The sequence below is a fragment of the Dromiciops gliroides genome, chromosome 5 (genome assembly GCF_019393635.1).
Source record: "Dromiciops gliroides isolate mDroGli1 chromosome 5, mDroGli1.pri, whole genome shotgun sequence".
Taxonomy (NCBI): Eukaryota; Metazoa; Chordata; class Mammalia; order Microbiotheria; family Microbiotheriidae; genus Dromiciops; species Dromiciops gliroides.
Window position 1 is genome coordinate 111,054,445 of NC_057865.1, and position 23,063 is coordinate 111,077,507.

General features: G+C 37.1%; 1 protein-coding gene across 1 annotated transcript in view; it reads right to left on the reverse strand.

The window, feature by feature from the left end:
- AGBL3 (AGBL carboxypeptidase 3) overlaps positions 1 to 22,835 on the reverse strand; it is a 120,240-nt gene extending 97,405 nt beyond the window's left edge. Inside the window, exons 1-6 of the mRNA XM_043967565.1 lie at positions 22,770 to 22,835; positions 21,682 to 21,742; positions 18,703 to 18,705; positions 17,879 to 18,061; positions 11,794 to 11,901; positions 775 to 925 (exon numbers count right to left, since the gene is read on the reverse strand). Of these exons, the coding sequence (XP_043823500.1) occupies positions 775 to 925; positions 11,794 to 11,901; positions 17,879 to 18,061; positions 18,703 to 18,705; positions 21,682 to 21,742; positions 22,770 to 22,835 (572 nt within the window). The remainder of the gene's footprint in view (positions 1 to 774; positions 926 to 11,793; positions 11,902 to 17,878; positions 18,062 to 18,702; positions 18,706 to 21,681; positions 21,743 to 22,769) is intronic.
- Positions 22,836 to 23,063: the final 228 nt, after the last annotated feature.

A 23,063-nucleotide genomic window follows, 5' to 3' on the forward strand; every position in this document is an offset into this window, starting at 1 on the left:
CAAAGCCCTTCATAACCTTCTCCTTCTCAATTTTCCTCTCAAACTTTCCAGTTTACTTACACTTTGCACATGTACTCTGGGATCCAGTAACACTGCCATCCTTGATGTCCCTTGAACAAGACATTCCACCTCTAGACTCTGGGTATTTTCTTTTTCTTTCTTTCTTTCTTTCTTTTTTTTTTTTTTTTGCGGGGCAATGGGGATTAAGTGACTTGCCCAGGGTAAGTGTCAAGTGTCTGAGGCTGGATTTGAACTCAGGTCCTTCTGAATCCAGGGCTGGTGCTTTATGCACTGTGCTACCTGGCTGCCCCTCTGGGTATTTTCATTAGCTGAACCCCATGCCTAGAATGCTCTCCCTTCTCATCACCACCTCATGGCTTCCTTGGCTTCTTTCAAAGTCCAGCTAAAATTCCATTTTCTACAGGAAGCCTTTCCTGGTCCCTCTTAATTATGCCTTGTTTCTGTTGATCACTTCCAAATTATCCTGAATGCTGTTTATTTTTACATAGTTGTATATTGTTACCCTATTAGACTCCTTAAGAGAAGGACTGTCTTTTACCTTTTTCGGTATCTTCAGGGCTTACTCCAGTGCCTGGTACATAGTAGGTGCTTAATAAATATTTATTCACTGATTGACTCAAAATGCTCTTTGGGAAATTTGATTTTAACATGTGCAGACCATTGCAATGGTCACTGACGACCCTACTGTTCAAAGAACTGCCCAAAGCTAGCTGATGTCCTAGCTCCTCAAATCAAAGGAATTTTAAAACCTACACTTTGACCACCTTTTGCAGATTACCACTCTCAAACCTGGCTTCAAATATCAAAGTGTTGTCATAGTCCTCCACAGGTAGAATTTCTGAGTGCTTCTGAAGAGATCTGACACCCCCTATTCGAGAATACATGAAACAGCGGTCTTTGTAAGCTGGTAAGGAAAGCAGAACAAATGGATGTCAGGGTCTGTCTGTTAACGCACATGTTACTATGAATATAGTTTGAGACTTGGGGTAAAAGTTGTGTACTACTCCCACTGAAAATTTATGTAATTCACATTTTAAAAAGTGGGGTCAAAAGAATACCCAAGAATACACCATTGTAAGGATTCAACATGTCATCTTATGAAAACAGAATTTTCTCAGAATTTTCTGGCATGGGATCAACAATGATTGTTGTACCATTTCCATTAAGTAGCTGTTTATTCTCTTTTATGTTTAAGCAAATGTACGCTCAGGCTGTAAGCTAACTAACATTGTTAAAGTTAGAAAATGAAATGTGACCTTTAAAATAGTCCTTCTAAGATGATTACAGCCATTCTTCATCCTTAAGACAATTCTGCTCTAGAATCTTTGGAATCCAATGGAAAGGATACAGAGGTCAGCTAGCCCAACCTCCACCTGATGCATGAATGATTTCTATAAGGTCCCCAAGCGCCTAGTGAATCCATTGTCTAGTAAAGCATCTATGTTAAAGGAAAACTCATGAGGCAGTTCATTCCATATTTGAACCACCCTGATTGTTAAATTCTTCCTTACATTGAGCCAAAAATCTGCTTGCCTATAACTTTTACATATTGGTACTCATTTTTACCTTTTGGAACCACAAAGAGTAAAACTTATATCCAACATGACAAATATTGCAAATCCTTCAAATATCTGAAGACAGAATCACATCCCTCTCCCTTATCTTCTACAAGCTAAATATCTTCAATTCTTTCAACCATACCTCATAGACCTTTTTTGGGGGGGGGGCGGGCAATGAGGGTTAAGTGACTTGCCCAGGGTCACACAGCTAATGTCAAGTGTTTTGAGTCTGGATTTGAACTCAGGTGCTCCTAAATCCAGGGCAAGTGCTTTATCTACTGCACCACCTAGCTGCCCCCTCATATGACTTATTTTTAAATCTGATCATTGTTATTCTCCTTTGGATATACTCTTCCTTATCAATGTCTCTTTCTAAAAATGTGGCACCCAGAAATGAACACAATGTGTGTTTGGTTGGCCCACTTCAGAATAAAGTAGCAAGTCCCTAATTGTGGAAATTATATTTTTACTAATGAAACTCAAGATCAGATTAGCAATTTTATCAGCTATATCACACTGTTGACTTGGTCTAAATTAGCACTCAATTAGAGTCTTCTAAATTTTAATTCATGAAGACTGTGGCCTAGTCTAATCCTGTACCTATGCAGTTTAGTTTTAGAGTCTCAGTGCAGGAAATTTGAGATCCTGATTCCACAATCTTACATATTTTCTATCCTTCCCAGCTTTATGATATATTAAAATTGATAAGCATGTCACTAATGTCTTTTTCTTTTATCTAATTCATTGATACAAAATTAATTGTTGCTTGTCCTTCATTCTCGAAGAGGACCATGACATTGGGGTGATGTCATGATTTGCAGCAAATTGGATTTGAGTGAGGGAGGGCTGTGCAAAGTCACCAATCTTACTCTCTCCTCCAGAGTCATTTGGGTCCAGTAGCAAGATATACATCAGGATGACTGATGTAAGGCAACTAGGGTTAAGTGACTTGCCCAGGGTCTCACAGGTAGTAAGTGTCTGACGTGAGATTTGAACTCAGATCCTCTCAACGTCAGGGCCAGTGCTCTACCACTGCACCTCTTAGTTGTCCCACAAAAACTAAATAGGACAAGAACAGAATCCCATGGGTATGCTAGTAGAAGTTTCTCTATAGCAGCCACTCTCAAAATGTGGTTCAAGTACCCTGGGTGTTAAGCCCCAAGAGTGTTTCAGAGCATCCATGAGGTTAAAAACTATTTTCAAAATAATATGAAGATGCAATTTGTCTAAAATATTCTTCCTTTTTCCAACTACATATCTGTGTGTCTAGGTTATCTTAATGTACTTAAGTCAAAACAACATATTACATGGATTAAATTCAGAAGCAGGTATGAGAATAGAGCTCTCTTCTATTAAGCCAGATATTAAAGACATTTGCAAAAATATGTGACACTTGCTTTATTTGACCTCGCTACTCAGGTTAAAGCAAAGACCGGGGTTCCAGAATTTCCAGGAAGTTGGTAATCAGGAAGCTGATATAAACAAGAGCTTTATTATTATGTTATACAGCAAGCAAATAAAATCATATAAACACAGTATATAGTAATATAAACAGAGAGAGGTTTGTCCCTGTGGATGAAAGAAACGCCCAGTATGAGGGGGAGAGAGAAAACATGCTCAAAATTGGGGTTTGGGTGGCAAAATCATGTACTCTAAAAAGGGGTTTGGTTGAGAACAGGTAATTGGTGCCAAATCTAGAAGAGGGCTTTCCTAATTAGATCCAGTTTTGGTGGAGAAGTCTTTAGGGTCACTTATCACTACCAGGTTTAGGTGAGGCTCAAATAGAGGGAGTTTCTTTATTTGGACCACAAACTAAGTTAGCTATCTAAGGGAACAGAAGAATGACTCAGGACCCCTGAAGCAGGCCAAGAGGTTCATCCAATCAAAAACTGCAAGCATCATCTGTCTGCCACAGAGTTTAGATAAGAACAGTGGAAAAGTACAAATGTGTCTGACTTAGCCTATATGCTTTTATGGACTCCATATTGGAATCTTATCATTATAATTGTAACCTCAAACATCAAACAATATAAAGCTTACAATTATAACGCCACTCTTTTCCTTAAGTAGAAGTATAATTATTTTTCATTAAAATGTTATTTATGGGGCAGCTAGGTGGCGCAGTGGATAAAGCACCAGCCCTGGAGTCAGGAGGACCTGAATTCAAATCCAGCCTCAGACACTTAACACTTACTAGCTGTGTGACCCTAGGCAAGTCACTTAACCCCAATTGCCTCACAAACAAAAACAAAAACAAAAACAAACAACAACAACAAAATGTTATTTATGTCGACATGTAGTATTATGTAACATGTAATATTTTTAAATGAATTAATATTTCAAAATTTGCTTAAATTTCTAACATAGTAAATATTGATAGATAGAAACCATATAAATAAAAGCTCTTTGGGGTTCTAAATTTTTAATAGACTAAGCAGGACCTGAGATCAAAAAGTTTGAGAATCACTGTTCTACAGGTTGATAGCAATCTACTAATCAAAGCTCTTTGAGTATGCTCATACCCAAAGTTCAGCAAGTTCTACTGAAACTGCTCAAATTTATCTATTTTTTTGCATAAGATGAAACTGTTTAATTGCATGATATAGGGATGTAATGCTATGAGTGGTGGATTTGGAGGCAGAGCACTTGGGTAGAAATCTTGGCTTTAACATTTACTATGTTGGACAGGTCATTTACCCTCTACACGTTTCAGTTTCCTCATCTAGAAAAAGAGCAGTTTGTACTTGATGACCTCTGAGGTCTCCTCCACCTGTAAATTTATGATCTTGTGGTCAGTCCTAAATCCAAATTTGCCACCCTTAAAGCATTCCCATCATTTATCATTCTAGTGAGTCAGTTTGAGTTACCCCATTGTTTGAATTCTTGCTTATCTTCCAGGTTTGTGTTGGCCAGTCTGTTGGGAGAGGTGCCATGTACTGCACCTGGGAAAAGTTGAGGGGACCCTGTGTAGGCAAAAGAAGGATCCTCTTGACTCTGTTTCCCACTGTGCTATTTCCTTTCTGAACAGGAAAAATTCCCATCTGGTTAATTTAATTTAATTTTTTTTTGTTATTTTTGCAGGGCAATGAGGGTTAAGTGACTTGCCCAGGGTCACACAGCTAGTTAAGTGTCATGTGTCTGAGGCTGGATTTGAACTCCGGTACTCCTGAATCCAAGGCCAGTGCTTTATCCACTACGCCACCTAGCTGCCCCCATCTGGTTAATTTTAAACCTGGCTTTTGATACCCTGTGAATTAATGTGGAACTTTGCTACATGATTGGCCATTGAATATGACTCATATGTGGAATCATATAGAACTGAGGGAATTTTCCCCATTATGGCTCATCAGATCAATCTGTACCCTTAAAAGGACAGTTTTGATATCACCAAAACCATGTTCCTCCCTTTTCCTTTCATAATAAATTTCTATTATCCTGACAGGGGATTGTGAAGTTTTGTCATTATAATATAAAATCTATTAATTAGTATATTAATACTAAAACATCTGACTTACTATAATGGGATACAAGTATGAAAGATCTTACTATTTAATCTGAATTTGTGGTCAACCCCATATCCTGAGCATCTAAGTAAATGAGTCCTTAGGCTTGCCATCCCCTTGCTAATAGTCATGCTTCACTCTTTCAGGCTGATATGAAGATAAAATATATATATATATATATATATATATATATCCACAAAGAAAGGGATAGGGTGAAGACATAAAAGTGTTTTTAAATTTTACTGATGCAGTAGATTTTGAGAAAGCAACAAGATTAAGCTGTTAGAAATCTAAAGATGAGGATGTGTGTGTGTATGTGTGTGTGTATAAATGAACAGCTTCTAAAGTGTTTCAAAATGGGACATAATGATTTTAAGTCTTTTACAAATAAGTTCTAAAAATCAGATAATTTTACATATAGAATTCTCTATATTAATACATGTAAAGATATTTTAAGCCATTATTTCCTATTTTGAAGTCTCTGATAATATTAAGGGACAGATTTAAAAAAATTTTAAATTCCTCTTTCAGTCGGTTGATGGCATTGTCTATCAGACACAAGGTGTGGGTGAAGGTGGAAGGTACAAGTGCTATATAAAAAACTGAAATTCTCTGAAGTTTATAATATAAGTTTATAATGCTGATGCATTATAGAGACAAGCTCCACAAGTGAGTTAAGACCTGAAGATGGTTAAGGAAATGCCTCCACAGACCTGCCTCCATTTGTATGTTTGAGAGATGCACAGAAGTGTTTGCCAGATTCCTGAAGATCATGGACACTGATAAAGGACTTGATTCCCCTAAATCTTCTATATGGGGTTTCTTTATTCTCCTGTTATAACTGCTTTTTATGTTAGTTGTGTGCATGTTACGGACCTGTTGCCTATTCTGTAAGCTGCTTGTCATTTCTGTCTGGACAGATAGCATTGTAGGAACTAAGGCCCTTGTACTGCATGTTTGCTGGTTCTGGTTTGCCCATGGTGTTTATGCAGAGGCCTTCTGTGCAGCCTCCAGCTGCCTTTCTTATCAAGAGTTGAACTCCTTGCAGAGGGAAACTGTGATAAAAGTGGGGTGAAAGTGAGCACCCTACCATTTGCACACCCACGAATACCTGTAGAGTGACTATATTGAACTGCCAAGTCTATGAGCTACAGATGGTTGGGGGTACAGAAATTTTCATTGGCTAAAGCATCGATGGCTTTTCCTTGTGTGTCCTCATAGGGACTGTATGCTGTTTATGTTTACAGTGCCTCCCTTGGTGGTAAGAACTGATTCTCAAGTCAACTCCCAAGTTTACAGGCAACAGAGATTGGGATGTTGCAGTTGAAGATGGAGAATGAATATAGGTCTAATCGTGGTGCAGAACCATGAGTATGGTTAGTACAACAGGAGGGAATTATTGAAATTAGTGCTGAGTCAGTTCAAGTGACCCTATTGTTTCCGAGTCTTGCTTGTCTTCCAGGGTGTGTGTCAGCCAGTCTGTTGGGAGAGGTGGCATGTACTTTGATTCCATCTGCTTGTCTGTCGTATTACCTGCTAGTCAGCACATAGCCACATGCACTTTCATCGCCCCCCCCATCTCTAATCTCATTTCCCTATGATGCAGCATTGGGGGAGGAGCTGAGATGCAGTGGTCCATCACCTTTTGGAAATGTGTGTGCCATCAGACTTGTCTTTCCCTTATGAAATTCCTCTATTAAAACAGTGTGAGGTTTGAATTTCCTTGCCAGGCTGCATTCAATGCACTTTTGCCTTTAGTGCTGCAATAAACTCATTTTAATTCTCTACCTGAGTTTGTTTCATTATTGAGGGCAAAGGCCCAAATGAAGGTTTTCTTTTAACATGTCAAGAAAAACTCACCTTCCTCAAGAACCTATTTTAATGTATTATAAACTTCACCATCAGAAAGTTTTTACTCACGTCCAATTTAAATCCCTCTTACTGCAATTTAAGCTTTTTTCTTGTTCTATTATCATAAAAAAGAAAAATGGCTTATCAATATCTTCTAAATAACATATCTTCATATACCTACAGAATTAAGTACTACTAAAAGTTTTATCCTTCAGTCTTTATAATCATCATCCTCATATACAATTTTCCTGTGTATCGCTTCCCAATTCTTCAGATCTGTCAAGTTTGCAGAGCTTGGAAAAAAAGCAACAACTGGAGGGATCCAGTCATTTCCCTCCATTTTCTTCTCTGATATTTATCAGGCTTTATTTAAATAGCACACAGAAATTCCAAATTGGCTATTTTTGTTGTTCAGTCATTTCAGTTGTGTCCGATTTTTTGGACATGAACCCAATTTAGGGTCTTCTTGGCAAAAATACTGGAGTGGTTTTCCATTTCCTTCTCAAGCTCATTTTATAGATGAGGAACTGAGGCAAACAGGGTTAAGTGACTTGCCCAGGATCACATAGCTAGTTAGTGTCTGAAGCCAGATTTGAACTCAGAAAGATGAGTCTTCCTGACTCCAGGTCTGGCACTCTACCCACTGTGCCACCTACCTGCCCTGTTTAGCTATTAAACATATTTAAAATCAAACCAGGCATTGCTGAAGTGTTTAAATCACTAGTAATTATATCAGCGAGCAGTGCACTATAAATTTTTAAAAATAACCAACACTAAATGAAATTAGCATTTTCATATAAAGAGGAAAACAAAGAGTAGAAGAGTAAAAAGAAAATGTTACATGAAACTGTGAGTTTCTATTATGTAGAATTTGCTTTTTAAGTATAGTATATAGTCCAGTGTTGCCAAACTCATATAGAACCAGATCCTAGAGGAAGCATACTGACTTAGAAAGCCACAAATAATCATTATCTGTGTTGTATTATTTTTATTACTTTGTTAAACTTTTTCAATTACATTTTAATCAGCTTCTTTCCCAGGCAGTTTTGCCACTGGATGACAGAAGGCCAGGAATTGGACACTTCTGAGTAACTTTCCAAGCTGCCCTGATTGCCAGAGTGTTTCCTCCTGGTGTTCTTCTGAGCAGTGTACTCCAACTAGAATTGTCAAAGCTCCTTGAATTTCTGAACTTCCAGAGTAATTTTCAAGTGATGCAATTCAATTAAACTGAACAAGCACCTACTGAGTACAAAGTCCTATGCTAGGAGCTTGGAATACAAAGACAAAACCCAAAATACTCTCTGCTCTCAAGAAGCTTACCTTCTTCCATAGCCAACAACATGTAATTCTAATTGAATGACTCATTGAAAGTCTAGTTAAATATCTTTTGCTTAAATTATCTAGGATTGGGGAACTTTAAAAAGGGGAAAAGAAAGCCTTGTGCAAATGACAAATTTTTCATGGGTAAAAAAAGACTACATGACTTTTCTATTTCTTAGCCCACTCACCTCACATATCCAATCTGCTGTCAAATCTTGTAATTCCTACCTTTAGAATGTCTCTCATATCTATTCCCTTTTCTCTACTCATGCAGCTCTTACCCCAAATAAGGCCTTCACCAAGTATATTGCTTATACTACTGCAAAAGTCTTCTGGTTGGACTCCCCGCCTCAAGTCCCCTTTCAGTTTCCACTAAACTGCCAAAGCAATCTTCATAAAATGTAGGTCTGACCATGTACCACCCTTCTCAATAAACAGCAATGACTTGCTGTTATGCCCAGGAGCAAATATAAAACCCTTTCTTTAGCTTTTAGAATCTTTTATAATCTGACCCCTGCTTCCCTTTCCAGTCTCATAGTCTCCTTTCAGGATTCTATGGTCCAATTAGGTTGGCCTACTTGCTGTTCCTCTAATAGCACACGCCCTCTCCTGCTTCTCTGCATTTGCAAAGGTTGTCCCTTAGGCTTGGAGTATTCTTCCTCCTCATCCCTATGCCTAACTTCTTTAGTTTCCTTAAAGACTCAGCTCAAACCCCATCTTCTGCAGGAGACCTTTCTTGGTCCTCATCTTATCTATTGCTAGTGTTTTTCCTCTGCGATTACTTTTGATTTATACTGTATATGTCTTCTATATGAATAGTTATTTGCACAATATTACCCTTATTAGAATGTGAGCTCCTTGAGGGCAGGAGCAAAAAAGGAATTTCTATAGAGCACGGAGACTAACCAGAAACTAGCAATAAATGAATGAACAAATGAATAAACAAATAAATGAATGAAGGAATAAACAGATAAATAGATGAATGAATGAACGAACAAATGAAGAGATACTCTGGGGGACCTGGGGTTCCTGACTGTGTCTCTGACTTTCCCTTCTAATTTATCCATTAATGAGGGAGGCTAGAAACAGCCCATCTAGAAGAATCACTTTTCCTTCTAAAGTTCATGGACTAGAAGCCACAGTCCTATCAGCTTCCAGCCAGCTCTGTCCCTAGGTCTGGATAGTTCTAACTTTGAAAGGTATTAGAACCACAAGGAGGCAGCAGATTACAGCATACCAAAGGCTGCATGTCTCTGACATAAGGCTGTATGTAGCCAGAGTAGCACTTGATGGTTAGAAATTAATGCAGACATATGTATGCTTATATGTATACATGTATGCTATTATGCTTTTTTGCCCATTAAACACCTTGGACTGCTTTGTTCTGGTCTATAGAACACAGTTTGGGAAAGATTTCCTCAGATATTATAATATACTAGCCAGTAGGGGGAGGGGGAAACTGTAGAACTCATTTGGGTAATTATTCAATCTTTGACAAGCATTTTTCCCAGGCACCCCCTACAGTCCTTTTGTTGTCAGAAGGGATTAAACTATAAGGATGTAAGAGAGACCTTGACCTAGGACTGATTGCTAATAAATAAATAAGTATTTAGTGGAAATGATCATTACTGTCAGTCTTACTGAAAGGAAAAATCATAAGAAATGAAATGGAGTCATTAACTAGCTTTATTATTTTTCACTATCCCAAAACCTATTGGTCATAGTAAATACACAGGCTATGATGTCCCATTCCACTGTATAAAAGTTTACTTGTAAAATTTGGTACATTTTTCACTTGTATACATTTTATTTTCTATTTGTAAGACACATAAAAGATAGCTTCTTAACTAGAAACTAACTGATAATAGTTTTGGGTCCACTTATATTGTTTTTAAATTGTAAATTTTAAAGTTTGATTTGAGACCTTTCCAAAGTTTATAGTGTGGTTTTAATTATAGATGAGAGTGAGAGAAAGACATACAGACAGACTTATAATGCTGACCTTACCATTAATTTATTGACTGATCTTTGAATCTTTTAGTGTTTGTATCTCAAGTTTAAGATCTTCAATGTAAACGCCCATATTATAGAATCTCTATACAGGTAAGTCTTACTTATTATAACCTAATATAAGAGGTCAGAATTTAAGAATGGGATAGTTTACATCTGTGATTCTTTTTGCACAATAGGAATTTTATTCTACAGAAGACCTTCCTACCACCATTTGAGAGCTTCCCTTACCTTGTTCTTTGTTCCAACAAATTAGTCCATATTAGGTTCTATTGCTAGCCAGTGCCTCCATTATTCCCACCTTACCTATCAGTTATTCTTCACCCACTTCTCTATTCAAGTTACTCTTCTTTGAGTTTTCTGAATTTTGAATAAAATTAATTTTTACTATAACTATAAAAGATCGTCAGTTAACTACTTCTTGGAAGGTATCTATTATAAAAGTATTATAAACTGTCAAAACTCTAATTGTTAAACAATTCAGGATTTCCATATTTCCATGTTTAAGGAGTATGAGAGCCTGTGATATCTGCTGTTAAGAGTTCATGTCTCTTAAAGAATCTGAGTTCGTGATTGATAAATGTCTTCATATATCATGTTTCCATATGTAATGAAGATAAATATCTTAACATATATGAAAATGTGATTAGATATATACTACTTGGACTCAAATGTGAGAAGAATGACTAAAGGGCATAATAATAGGGAGAGAGACTTCAGCTTAGCACAAGAAAACGTTTTCTAATAATTAGTAGAGTTTAAAAAATGGAATAGATTACCTTAGATGGTTGTGAGCTCCCTTCACTGGTAAACTCTGACAAAAGGTTGAAAGACTACTTATTGGGAATGTTGTAGACAGGATTCATGCTTTGCGTAGGGGTCATGCTAGATGACCTCTAAGGTTTACTCCAACTCTAATTCTATGATTCTAGAAACACCACAGAAATTATTTATAAGTTACTGTATTAATTCTATTCAAAAGGTGGCAGGCAGCCCAAGAAAAACATGGTCATGAGAGCCAATGAAAACCAGGTGAAAAAACAGGTAGAAGGAAGAGGGGTACTAGCAGGATGGACTACAGTGGTAGCAAATTAAACTTAATTTAGCTGATCTCTGCAGGTTTATGTAGGTTTATAGAAAAATACAATTTGTTTTAGAAAATTGCCAAGTGCTATTTCTCCAAGTGCAATAAAGTTTTAACTTTATAAAGTGCTATCAAGTTATAACTCATCTTTCTAAGCCTCATTTTCCTCATTTGTAAAATGAAGGCATTGGACTAGAAAATATCCAAGGCCAGGACTAATGCTACAAGTTTATGACTCTATTAATGATTCTTGTAGAATAAGGCATTCTTCTACTATTGTAATGAGTATTCTATAAATACCTGGATGAACATATAACTGAATCCCATACTGGGGGTAAGCCTAGTAATTATTTTTTGTAATTGCTGGTATGAATAGCAAAAGAAAAGATAAGACTAACTCAGCTATCCAAATTACTGCACAATATACTTCTAAGTACATACCTACCATCATTACCAAGATAAACCACAGTGCCTTGAGTAGAGTCTAGATAATGGGGTTCCAATTCATCACCTGTTGAGACATACAATGGCTCAGGGTAGGGAGGAGCACAATCTGCAAAAGAAGATATATTTCTAGAGTTTAATTAGATGATTGGAGATTTTTAAAGTTTGGATATTGAGTTTAAAAATTAACTTTAAAATTAAAAGATATTATGCATAAATGGGGAAGACATCAAAGCAAAAGAGACCCCTTCCCCAAGCCTCTGAATCAGCTGCAGCACCAGTGTTGTCTAGAACTAAGCTCACAATCTGGTGAGAGGGCTGAGCCCTTGGCAGGGGGGAGACTACAGGGTCTTTGCTGGTGCTGAGGCAGAACTTGGGTTTGTCACCCCTGCTGGGAACCAGGAGGTAGGCTTGAGTAGCAGTGGCCCAGGTGGGGGAGGGGCACAGGCTTGTCAGAGCTGACAACCACATCACACAAAGCTGGTTGATTAGCAAATTGGCCTGGGGTCATCTATGGACCAGGGAACAGGCCAGGTGAGTGAAGAACCTGCTCCTCCTTAAATCATACCACCTGGGACCTTCTGAAGCTTGGAATACTGAAGCCTGGAAACAGCGCCCCACTTCAAGGAGCTAAAAGTCAAGTGAAAGAAAAGCAAGATGAATAGACAGAGAAAGGTGAGGACCAAAGAAAGTTTCTTTAGTGACAAGGAAGATAGAGGTGCACCCTCAGAGGAAGATGTCAACATCAGGGCCCCTATATCTAAAGCTTCCAAGAAATGTATGAATTGGTCTCCGGCCATGGAGGTACTCAAAAAGGACTTTGAAGATAAAGTTAGAGAGGTATAGGAAAAAATGGAAAGAGAAATGAGGGTGATGCAGGAAAGACATGAGAAAGAAGTCAACAGCTTGAAAAGCCGAATGGAAAAGCTCTCTGATGAAAATAACTGCCTAAGAATTAGGATTGAACAAATGCAAGCCAGTGACTTTATGAGAAACCAAGACACAATAAAGCAAATGCAAATGAATAAATTAAAAAAAATAGAGGGCAGTGTGAAATATCTTCTTGGAAAAACTGCTGGCCTGGAAAATAGAGCCAGGAGAGAGAACTTGAATATTATTGGTCTATCTGAAAACCATGATCAAGGCAAGAGCTTAGACATCATCTTCCAAGAAATTGTCAGGGAAAACTGCCCTGATATTCTAGAAGCAGAAGGTAAAATAGAAATTGAAAGAATCCACCAATTACTTCCTGAAAGAGATGCCAGAACGGGGGGCAGCCAGGTGGCACAGTGGATAAAGCATTGGCCCTGGATTCAGGAGGACCTGAGTTCAAATGGAGCCTCAGACACTTGACACTTACTAGCTGTGTGACCCTGGGCAAGTCACTTAACCCTCATTCCCCCACAAAAACAAAAACAAAAAAAACAAAAAAGAGATGCCAAAAGGAAAACTCCTAGGAATATTATAGCCAAATTCTAGAGCTCCCAGGACAAGGAGAAAATATTGCAAGCTGCCAAAAAGAAAGAATTCAAGTACTGTGGAGCCCCAGTCAGGATAGCACAAAAACTAGCAGCTTCTACATTAAAGGATCAGAGGGCATGGAATATGAGGGCAAAGGAATTGGGATTACAACCAAGAATCACGTATGCAGCAAAACTGATTATAATCTTTCAGAGGAAAAAAATGGGACTTCAATGAAAAAAGAGGACTTTCAGGTATTCGTGATGAAAAGACCTAAACTGAATGGAAAATTTGACATTCAAATACAAAACCTTAGAGAACCATGAAAAATTGGAGTTGGGGGACATATCTGGAGTCGTGCAGTGGGTTACTGTCTTGTGTCTGAGGCTGGGTTTTGGCTGGGGTCCTCCTGGGTCCAGGGTGGATGCTTTGTCTACTGTGTCACCTAGCTGCCCCATGATGACATCTTTAGGGTAAAATTGAGGGGTGAGAGGAATGCACTGGGGAAGGGGGAAGGGCAGAGGTAGCATGGGTTGAAATCCCACATGAAAGAAACAGGAAAGGGTCTATAGAGTGGGAGAAGAGATGGGGGAGGAGCAGGGCAGTAAATGAACTTTAAACTCATCAGAACAGGCTCAAAGACATTAATCTCATCAGAGTTGGCTCAAGGAGGGATTAAAACACACACCCAATTAGGTGGAGTAATCTATTTAATCTGGGCAGTAAATATGCCTAACACTCATCAGAATTGGCTCAAGGAAGGAATAACATACACACTCAACTGGGTGGAGTAATCTATCTAACCCTGCAGGAAAACAGAAAGGGGAAGGGATAAAGAGAGAGGGGCAAAAGAAGGGAGGGCAAATTGGGGGATGGGACAGACAAAAGCATATCCCTTTTGAAGAGGGATAGGGTGAAAGAAGATAGATAATAGAGTAAATATCATGGGGAAGGGAATAATATGGAGGGAAACAGTTAACAATAGTAATCAGGGAAAAAGAGAAAAGGGGCAAAATTGTACAAAAAATATTTATAGCAACTCTTTGTGGTGGCTAAGAATTGGGAATCAAGGGAATGTCCATCAATTGAGGAATGACTGAAGAAGCCGTGGTGGCATATGATTGTGGTGAAATGGTATTGTGCTATAGGAAATGACAAACAGGATGATCCCAGAAAAACCTGGAAAGACTCATATGAACTGATTATAGTGAAATGAGCAGAACTGGGAGAACACCGTGCATAGCTAAAGCAATATTGTTCTAGAAGCAATTGTGAATGACTTAACTACTCTCAGCAATACAATGATCCAAGACAACCCCAAGGGACTAATGATGAAGCATACTAACCACTCTCATAGAAAGAACTGATTTATCAGATGCAAGAGTACTTGTGTATTGAACATATATAACCTATATCAGATTGGTTGCTGTCTTGTGGAGGGGGGAAGAAAGGGAGGGAGGGAGAAAAATTTGGAACTCTAAATCTTATGAAAATGAATGTTGAAAACTACCCTAACGTGTAGCTCGAAAAAATAAAATGTCTGTTGCATGCCCCCACCCCCAAGTATTAACCTTTTTTTTTTTTTTTTTTTGTGAGGCAATTGGGGTTAAGTGATTTGCCCAGGGTCACACAGCTAGTAAGTGTTAAGTGTCTGAGGTTGGATTTGAACTCAGGTCCTCTTGAATCCAGGGCCAGTGCTCTATCCACCACACCTCCTAGCTGCACTAAAAAAGTATTACTAAAGAAGAAATCAGGGAATCTGTAACTGGGATGGATAGGTGTGGGGGAGGTTTTGTGTCTGGGTCTGTGAGTGAGACTGTATTGTTTCCAGAAAAATAATTTGTAGGGCTGATTTTGAAGGAGGTAACATAATAAGATTTGATGGAAGGGAATACAAACAACAATTATATGCTTGGTTGAAGGGAAAGGAAGAAAGTTAATGAGGAAAATCCCTATTCACAGTGAGAAGTGATATTGCTGTGCCTGAAACCTATTGGCCAGTTCTTCCTAATTGTTAGAGGTATTGAGAAGTCTAGTACAGAATATACATGGAAATCTTACAATTTTGTCTATTAACTTGGAACTTTTGATAATTTAGGTTGAATTTTACTTTTTCCATGAAAAATGGATTTACTAAACAAAATAATGGTAAAAGCAGAGTGATTTCACCATACTTTTAAAAAATAGTTTGTTCTACATTATAAAGTAATAATTATCAAAGCAATCTGATGCTGGCTAAGAAATACAGTGGTGGATCAGTGGAATAGATTAGGTACACGTTACATTATAGTGAATGACCACAGCAATCTAGTATATAATAAACCCAAAGATCCAAGCTTTTGGAACAAAAACTCATTTTTTGGCAAAAATTGCTGGGAAAACTAGAAAAAAGTATGCCAGAACCTAGGTATAGACAGACCAAGATCTCATACCATATATCAAGATAAGGTCAAAATGGGTATATTATTTACACATAAAGAGTGACGTGGAATAGTTTATTTATCAGATCTATGCATAAGGGAAGAATTTAGGGCCAAAGAAAATATATAGAGCATTACAAAATGAAAATAGATAATTTTGATTATATATGTTAAACATTTTAACACAAAGCCAATGCAACCAAAATTAAAAGGAAAACAGAAAATTGTGGGAAAATTTTTGTAATAAATATCTCTGATAAAGGCCTCATTTCTCAAATATATAGAGAACTGAGTCAAATTTATAAAAATGTAAGTCATTCCCCAATTGATAAATAGTCAAAGGATGTGAACAGCAAGTTTTCAGACAAAGAAATCAAAGCTATCTATAGTCATATAAAAAAATGCTCTAAATAACTATTGAAGAAATGTATATTAAGACAACTCTGAGGTACCACCTCTCATCTATTAGATTGGCTAATGTGACAAAAATGGAAAATGATGATAGAGGGATGATAGAGGGGATGTAGGAAAAGTGGGACACTAATGTGCTACTGGTCGAGTTGTGAACTGATCCAACCATTTAGGAGAACAATTTGGAACGAAGCCCAAAGGGCTGTAAAACTGTGCATACCCATTGATCCAGTAATACCACTTCTAGGTCTATATCCCAGAAGCATCAAAAAAGGGAAAAGGACCTATTTGTTAAAAAAATATTCATAGCAGCTCTTTTTGTGGTGGCTAAGAATTGGAAAGTGAAAGGATGCCCATCAAATGGGGAATGGCTAAACAAGCTGTGGTATATGACAGTGATGGAATATTATTATGCTATAAGAAATAACAAGCAGAATGATTTCAGAAAAACCTATAAAGACCTACATGAATTGATGTATAGTGAAGTGAATAGAACCAAGAGAACATTGTACACAGTAACAGTAATATTGTTTGATGAAGAACTGTGAATGAATGACTTAGCTCTTCTCAGCAATACAATGATCCAAGACAATCCCAAAGGTGTAATGATGAAGCATACTATCTGCCTCCAGAGAAATAGTTTGAATACAGACTGAAGCATGTTATTTTTCACTTTCTTTTGTTCCTATTCTTTTATTTGGGCCTTCTTGTACAAAATGACTAATATGGAAATGTTATACATGATTGCATAACCTATACCATCTCAGGGAGCGGGGAGAGAAGTGAGGAAGGGTGGGAAGTAAGGGAGGAAGGGATAGAATTTGGAACTCAAAACTTCTTTAACATGCAATTGGGGAAAATATATTCATTTTTTTAAAAAACTGTGGAATAAAACAAGCATTTCCATAATATAATACAATAAAAAGATGATCATACATGAAACTGCAAATCTACCATGCACAACTTGCTATTCCTTTCAAATATACAATAAAATCATCACATAAAAATAATTTGTTAAACCGAGTTTTGCATGAAGCAAGAGTACAAGATATTCAACCCACTTATGAAATATTATTTGAAAGCCCTTTAGAAGTGTCCATTTGCACAAAAGTAATTTATGTAATAAGTTCAAATGTTTTTCTTTTGGTATGAACTTACTTCATTAGTTGGGGAACCATGAGCACCAGTAAAATCAGCTGCATAAAGTGTTAGACCATATACCCAATAATACTTTATATAGCACTACCCATTATGTGTTAGCATTGGATAGATTAGCTTTTATATAAATGGTAAGAGGGGGGAAAGTTGTGATTGATTTAATTACCACCTTCCAAAGTAGCACTGACTAGGCAGGCAAGAAAAAGCATTTGTCTTGGGACGAAAACATTAAGGTCAAGAGAAGAACAAAGAAAATGGGGAAAGAATGTAAAAAGAGAAAGCCTGAAGTAGAGGGGATAATTAAGTTCTTGAGAATATTAGTTAAAGCTTTAAAAGTTATCATACCTCTGCACCTGTCTCAGAGACTAATTTCTTGGATGTTGGCTGATCTGGGTGAGTCTCTATGTGTGCAGTGGGCGGTGGGGGAAATGGAGTGGAGTATTGGTCTGACTAATGCAAAACACGGCATTGATAATTGCAAATGTGCAGGATTACCAAATTCCTTACACATTTTAAGTCCTGAATCCAGAAGTGACTGAAGCTTCCCATCCCTTTTTTTTTGGCCATGTATCTTCTTAGATTGGCAAAATAAGTTTGCTATGCTTTATGTCTTAAATGCAGCTGATAAGGACATACCAATGTGTAGGATTTTCTCTTCAACTACTTCACAGTGGCATGGCCATCGTGTTAGACTCAGTGGACCAGATGAAGAGACACCATATAGGTCTCGGGGTTCACGAAGACGTGGGACCCATCTCCCTAGCTGATATTCCAACAAAATCTGTGTAGTCCGAGGTAAAGATTGGTCACCAGTAGCATCTGTTGGAAGGCAAATGCAAGCAAAGGGCTGATTGGGGGCAAAACCCGCAAAATCACAAGTGTTCATGTTTTAAGTTTCCTTTGTTTCTTTAACATCATTTGAATTCATTAAACACATTTTTTCCTCTACCAAAGTTATGAACAGTTATTTGACATTTGCATAACACCTTTTATTTGCCAAGTATTATTTTTTTGGTAAATAAATGTATCTAATTTTAAGCAGACTTAATATAGGAAAAAATTATTTTATTATCAACTCTGAGGCATCCAAGTTGTTATGGTGTGGAATTATGGTAAAATAAATACATACATTACTAAAAATTATATTCTTAGTCTGGATGATCCAGGAGAGTCAGAAAAGTGTTATGGATACAGTGTTGGATTCAGAGTCAAGAAGATCTCAATTTAAGACCATATCATACATACCCTTACTAGCTAAAAGACCTGGGCAAGTCATGTAACCTCTGTCAGCCTGTTTCCTCATTTGTAAAATGAGGTCCAGGGCTGGGAGGGAAGGTTTGCACTTTTCTTGCAGGGTTTGTGTAAGACTAAGGAAATATGTACATAAAGTGCTTTGCAAACTTGAAAGCTTATATGAATGTAAACTATTATCACTACAAAAATGGAAATCAACTGATAACCTGCTTCTCCATAGTGAATTCACAAGTGAAAAGAAATTAGGAACATAATTCTTCCTTCTTCTTCCTCACGGTCCCCTAGATCTTTCTGTATTTTCTTTTATTTTTGTTACAACTTAAGAATTTGAATTGGTTTTGTTAGATAATTAGAATGTTTGAGTCAAGGAGAAATGGGAGGGATGTAAATGCAGTTTGATAATGGAGCATAAGTGTAAGGAGCTTAACTATGGATTGCTTTTCCTCTTCTCTAACACTACAAACTGCAAACTGCAAACTGCAAACAAGTTGTTTTATTCCTCTTGCTATATGAACAGAAACCAACTTGAATGGGATTTATGCCATGCAAAGAAAGAATTTTAGTGATCAATAAAGCATTATTTCTATACATTATCTATTTCTTTAAAAGGTCTGTTATTTCACCAGTATGAGTATTCCTTGCACCAAAGCAGATCAAAACCCCTCCACAACTTAGCAAACTGCTTGATGAGTTACTATGGCTAACAAAACTCCTCACTTAGTGACCATCATTCTGGTGATGAACCTCCCTATTAACGAATGGAAATGGCTGTTACATAGAATTGTTCTTTGTAACAGTGTAATGAAATTAGATTTCTAGATTAAAAATTCAGATTCTTAAAAAGGATAAGAAAAAGGATTTTTTTTTGTTTAAAAAAAAAAAGACCCACCATGAAATCCCTGTATATAGCAAATATCTCATTTCATTTTAAATATAATTTTAATTCTAAAATTCTAACTATATACAACTTTTTTTGGAATGTATTTTCTCCATAAAACAAGGTCCACTTTTATCATCAACCCAAACTCACCAATGAGGCAGAGAGAAGTGACATATAGCATAGTCATACTCAGAGCCAAAACCAGAACTGAGAACCTCTGAGTACTATAGTCTAATTATATTATTATATTGTATTATTTGTCTCTCTAAATAAAACTTTCTTAAGAGTCACAGATGAGATCTCACTTCCTTATCTATTTTTTTTTTTTTGTGGCACTTGTTGCTACCTCCTCAACTTGTCCAGTGGGATACACTACTTCAGATTAAAGGTACTTTTTGAGTATACAGCCGCTCAAAACCATAGTTTTCAACTTCACAGTGATTGATGTATTTACTTTTTTGAGCCAGTCAGAGGACGCAATCTGTTCAAAGCAAAGCCATTTAATGAAATAGCATGCTAAGAAAACTATAATAGAGCATTTTCCCCATAAATCTAGGGCATACTCTCATAATACATATACTAGCAATAGGAACAGCAGGCACACATGAGGAGCACTCTGGCCACAGCACACAAGTGGAAGTGCAACTTATTCCTTGGAGACTCTAGCTATCTGTGGGCGATGTGATGGCACTTCTTTTGCCAGGCATACTCCCTGCTCATCTTGTGTGACATGGTTCCCCTTGCCCCCAAATCACCTTGCCTTTTCTTTGCCTATGTTTTGCATATGTTTATAGGTGCATATTTTGTTGCCCTTCATAGAATGAACTCTTGAGGGCAGAGATCATATCATTTTGCTCTTTGTATACACAGTGCCTAGCAAGTAGTAGGTGCTTAAGAAATGCATGCTGACTGATTGATTGATAGACATCTAATCTCTACTGAATTGTAGTCTCTAGTAATAATAGTCTCTATTGACAGGCTACAGATAATTACTGTCAGGATTCTAGGGGTAACCATGAAATCATCAGTTCCCATGGATTTAATGAACTTTACACAGGTGACTCCTAAATCTTGATACACATCCCTGAGCTTCTTTTCAGCTCCAGACACCTCCAATAATTACTTCTTGGATATCCACACCTGGATGTCCCAACGAATTCTCTGTCTTAGCATGTCTAACATGGAACTGATCATCCATCCTAAATACTTACACACATATTCTAGAGGTCCCCATTTCTGTTCAGGCCATCCAGGTCTCTTTCACTGCTCATATCTAATCAGTTGCCAAATTTTGTTGCTTCTACCTCTGCAACATCTCTTGAATTTCTCCCTTCTGTTCACATAGCCACCACCCTGTTTCAGAAGCTCCCCGCCTCTTGCCTATACCATTATGATAACATAATAACATAATTGCTTAGGAAACTTTAGAATATAAAATAGTTACTACAGCAGTCACTGTCATTAATCAAAAGAGTCCAGAAATAGCCTCAGCCAGCAAAATTTAATTTTTCTGCCAAGTGGAGAGACATAACGATTGGCAAAACATTGTAGACAAAACCAGAGGATTACGAGTATTGCATCAGAAAACCTGCATAAATGTGAACTACTACTATTATGCACTTACACAAAGAGGTATGTAGCTGGTATTTTGTAAATTAAATCAAAATACCAATATATGAATAGTTTATTTTAAAAGGAAAATAATCAACCCTTACTTTATTTTTAATTTACATTTCCATATGTCAAGGTTTACTTAAAACGAGATTTATCACAGTAATAGAATCAGAGGATTTAGAGTTGGAAGGTTCCTCAGGTATCATCCATTCCATCCTCTTCATTTTACACAAGATAACTAATGCTCAGAGATATTTGACTTGCCCAAGGTCACACAGACCTAATTAAATTTTTTGGGGGGGCGGGGCAATGAGGGTTAAGTGACTTGCCCAGGGTCACACAACTAGTAAGTGTCAAGTGTCTGAGGCCAGATTTGAACTCGGGTCCTACTGAATCCAGGGCTGGTGCTTTATCCACTGTGTCACCTAGCTGCCCCTACACACAGACCTAATTCTAAAGAAATAGAGCCATTTGAACCCATATCCTTTGACTCTGAATCCAGTATTCTTTCTACCACACCACAGCAATAAAGCCTTAATGAGAAGAATCTCAGATTTCTCTTTCTCTTCCCACCCATTTTGTGTTGTATTCTCCCAACATACTCTCCTGCTCTGACTTTCCTAGATCTTCCTACTTTCCATCCAATATAGTCATCATAAAGAGAATCAAGAGTGAATTAGTGAGCTCAAACCTGTAAACAGTGCACACCGATGGAGATCTTCGCTTACAAATTTCATAAAGGTGTCATTATCCTAAAACAAGAGATTTATTTTAAAACATAAACAAACCCCAAAGTATCACCAGTCCTAGTATATTAGTTGCTAGGTGGAAATCAAAGAACTAAATGAGGTGCTAGCGACTGCAGGGCAGCTGAATTTGAATCCCCTTGAACATGGCTACCTGTTACTGTTGAGATCTTTGAATCTGATGTATTGCCAAGACTTGATGCTACCCACAAACTAAAGTTTAAAGAAGTTGGTGGAATCATGGCAAAAAATATTATGAGGTTAAAATTATGAAGAAGACTGAAAGTAAAGGAAATAAAGATTTTAATTTTTCCATATTTACTTCAGAATCACAATTTACACGATCATCTCTAATGTAATGGAGTCAAGTAAAGTCACTGAGAAATGCAAAGTAAATGCATTTCTCTTTTGAAAATAATTAGAAAGGAAAGCCATGCTTTTATTTCTTTAATTCCCCCATTGAAGTCCTTGTCCTCTGTGACCTCAAAGACATAGCAAACCTATTATGATGATATATAAGATGAAAACTTTATGTGTAAAATTAAATGAATATAAAACTACTTTGAAATATGAATCTCAATTTCATATTCCCATCTTAAGAACCAGAATTTCTTAGACAAAGTACATCAATATAATATCATTAATATAGGCCACTAGTAGATTATTGGGAAGGGGGCAGCCTGTGATGAACTTATGGGAAGATATAGTTGAATTCAAGAAGAACACAGGATAGGAAGGCATACAGTGGTTGAGATCTTCACTAGAGGGAAAATCTACATTGATGAGATCACAGATTCATATTGAATATGGTTTGGTGTTTTTTTTTTAGGTAGGGCAAATTCCATGTGGTTGGAATGTATCATTTTCAACAAATGGCATTCTTTAACAATTTAAATATTAAATTATTTTAATATTTAATATACACTGCTTCACATAAAGAATCCTAGAGTATCCATAAAAACAACTAAGTTCAGAATTTGCAGTCTACATTTGGGAGCTTTACAAACAATGAGTAGCATTAAAGAAAACATACCAACTCATCTTCATCACTGGTTGTTCGGTCTGTGAGCTGTTCATCTTTGTCTGACTCTTCTGACATTTTTTCCCAATGTGCAAGCCTGAAATTTTCCTTTTTTTGCATATAGGCAAACTGCAAAACAATTTCTAAGGAATTATTGTGTGGCTCTAGAAGTGTTTATTGTAATAAATATTAAATAATATAAATGATAAATGGGGCATTCTTATTTTGGGGCCTTTTAAATACATTTAAGTAATGAAAACTGAGTATCCACTTAATTAGAACTCAAATAACTGAAATATTCACTTA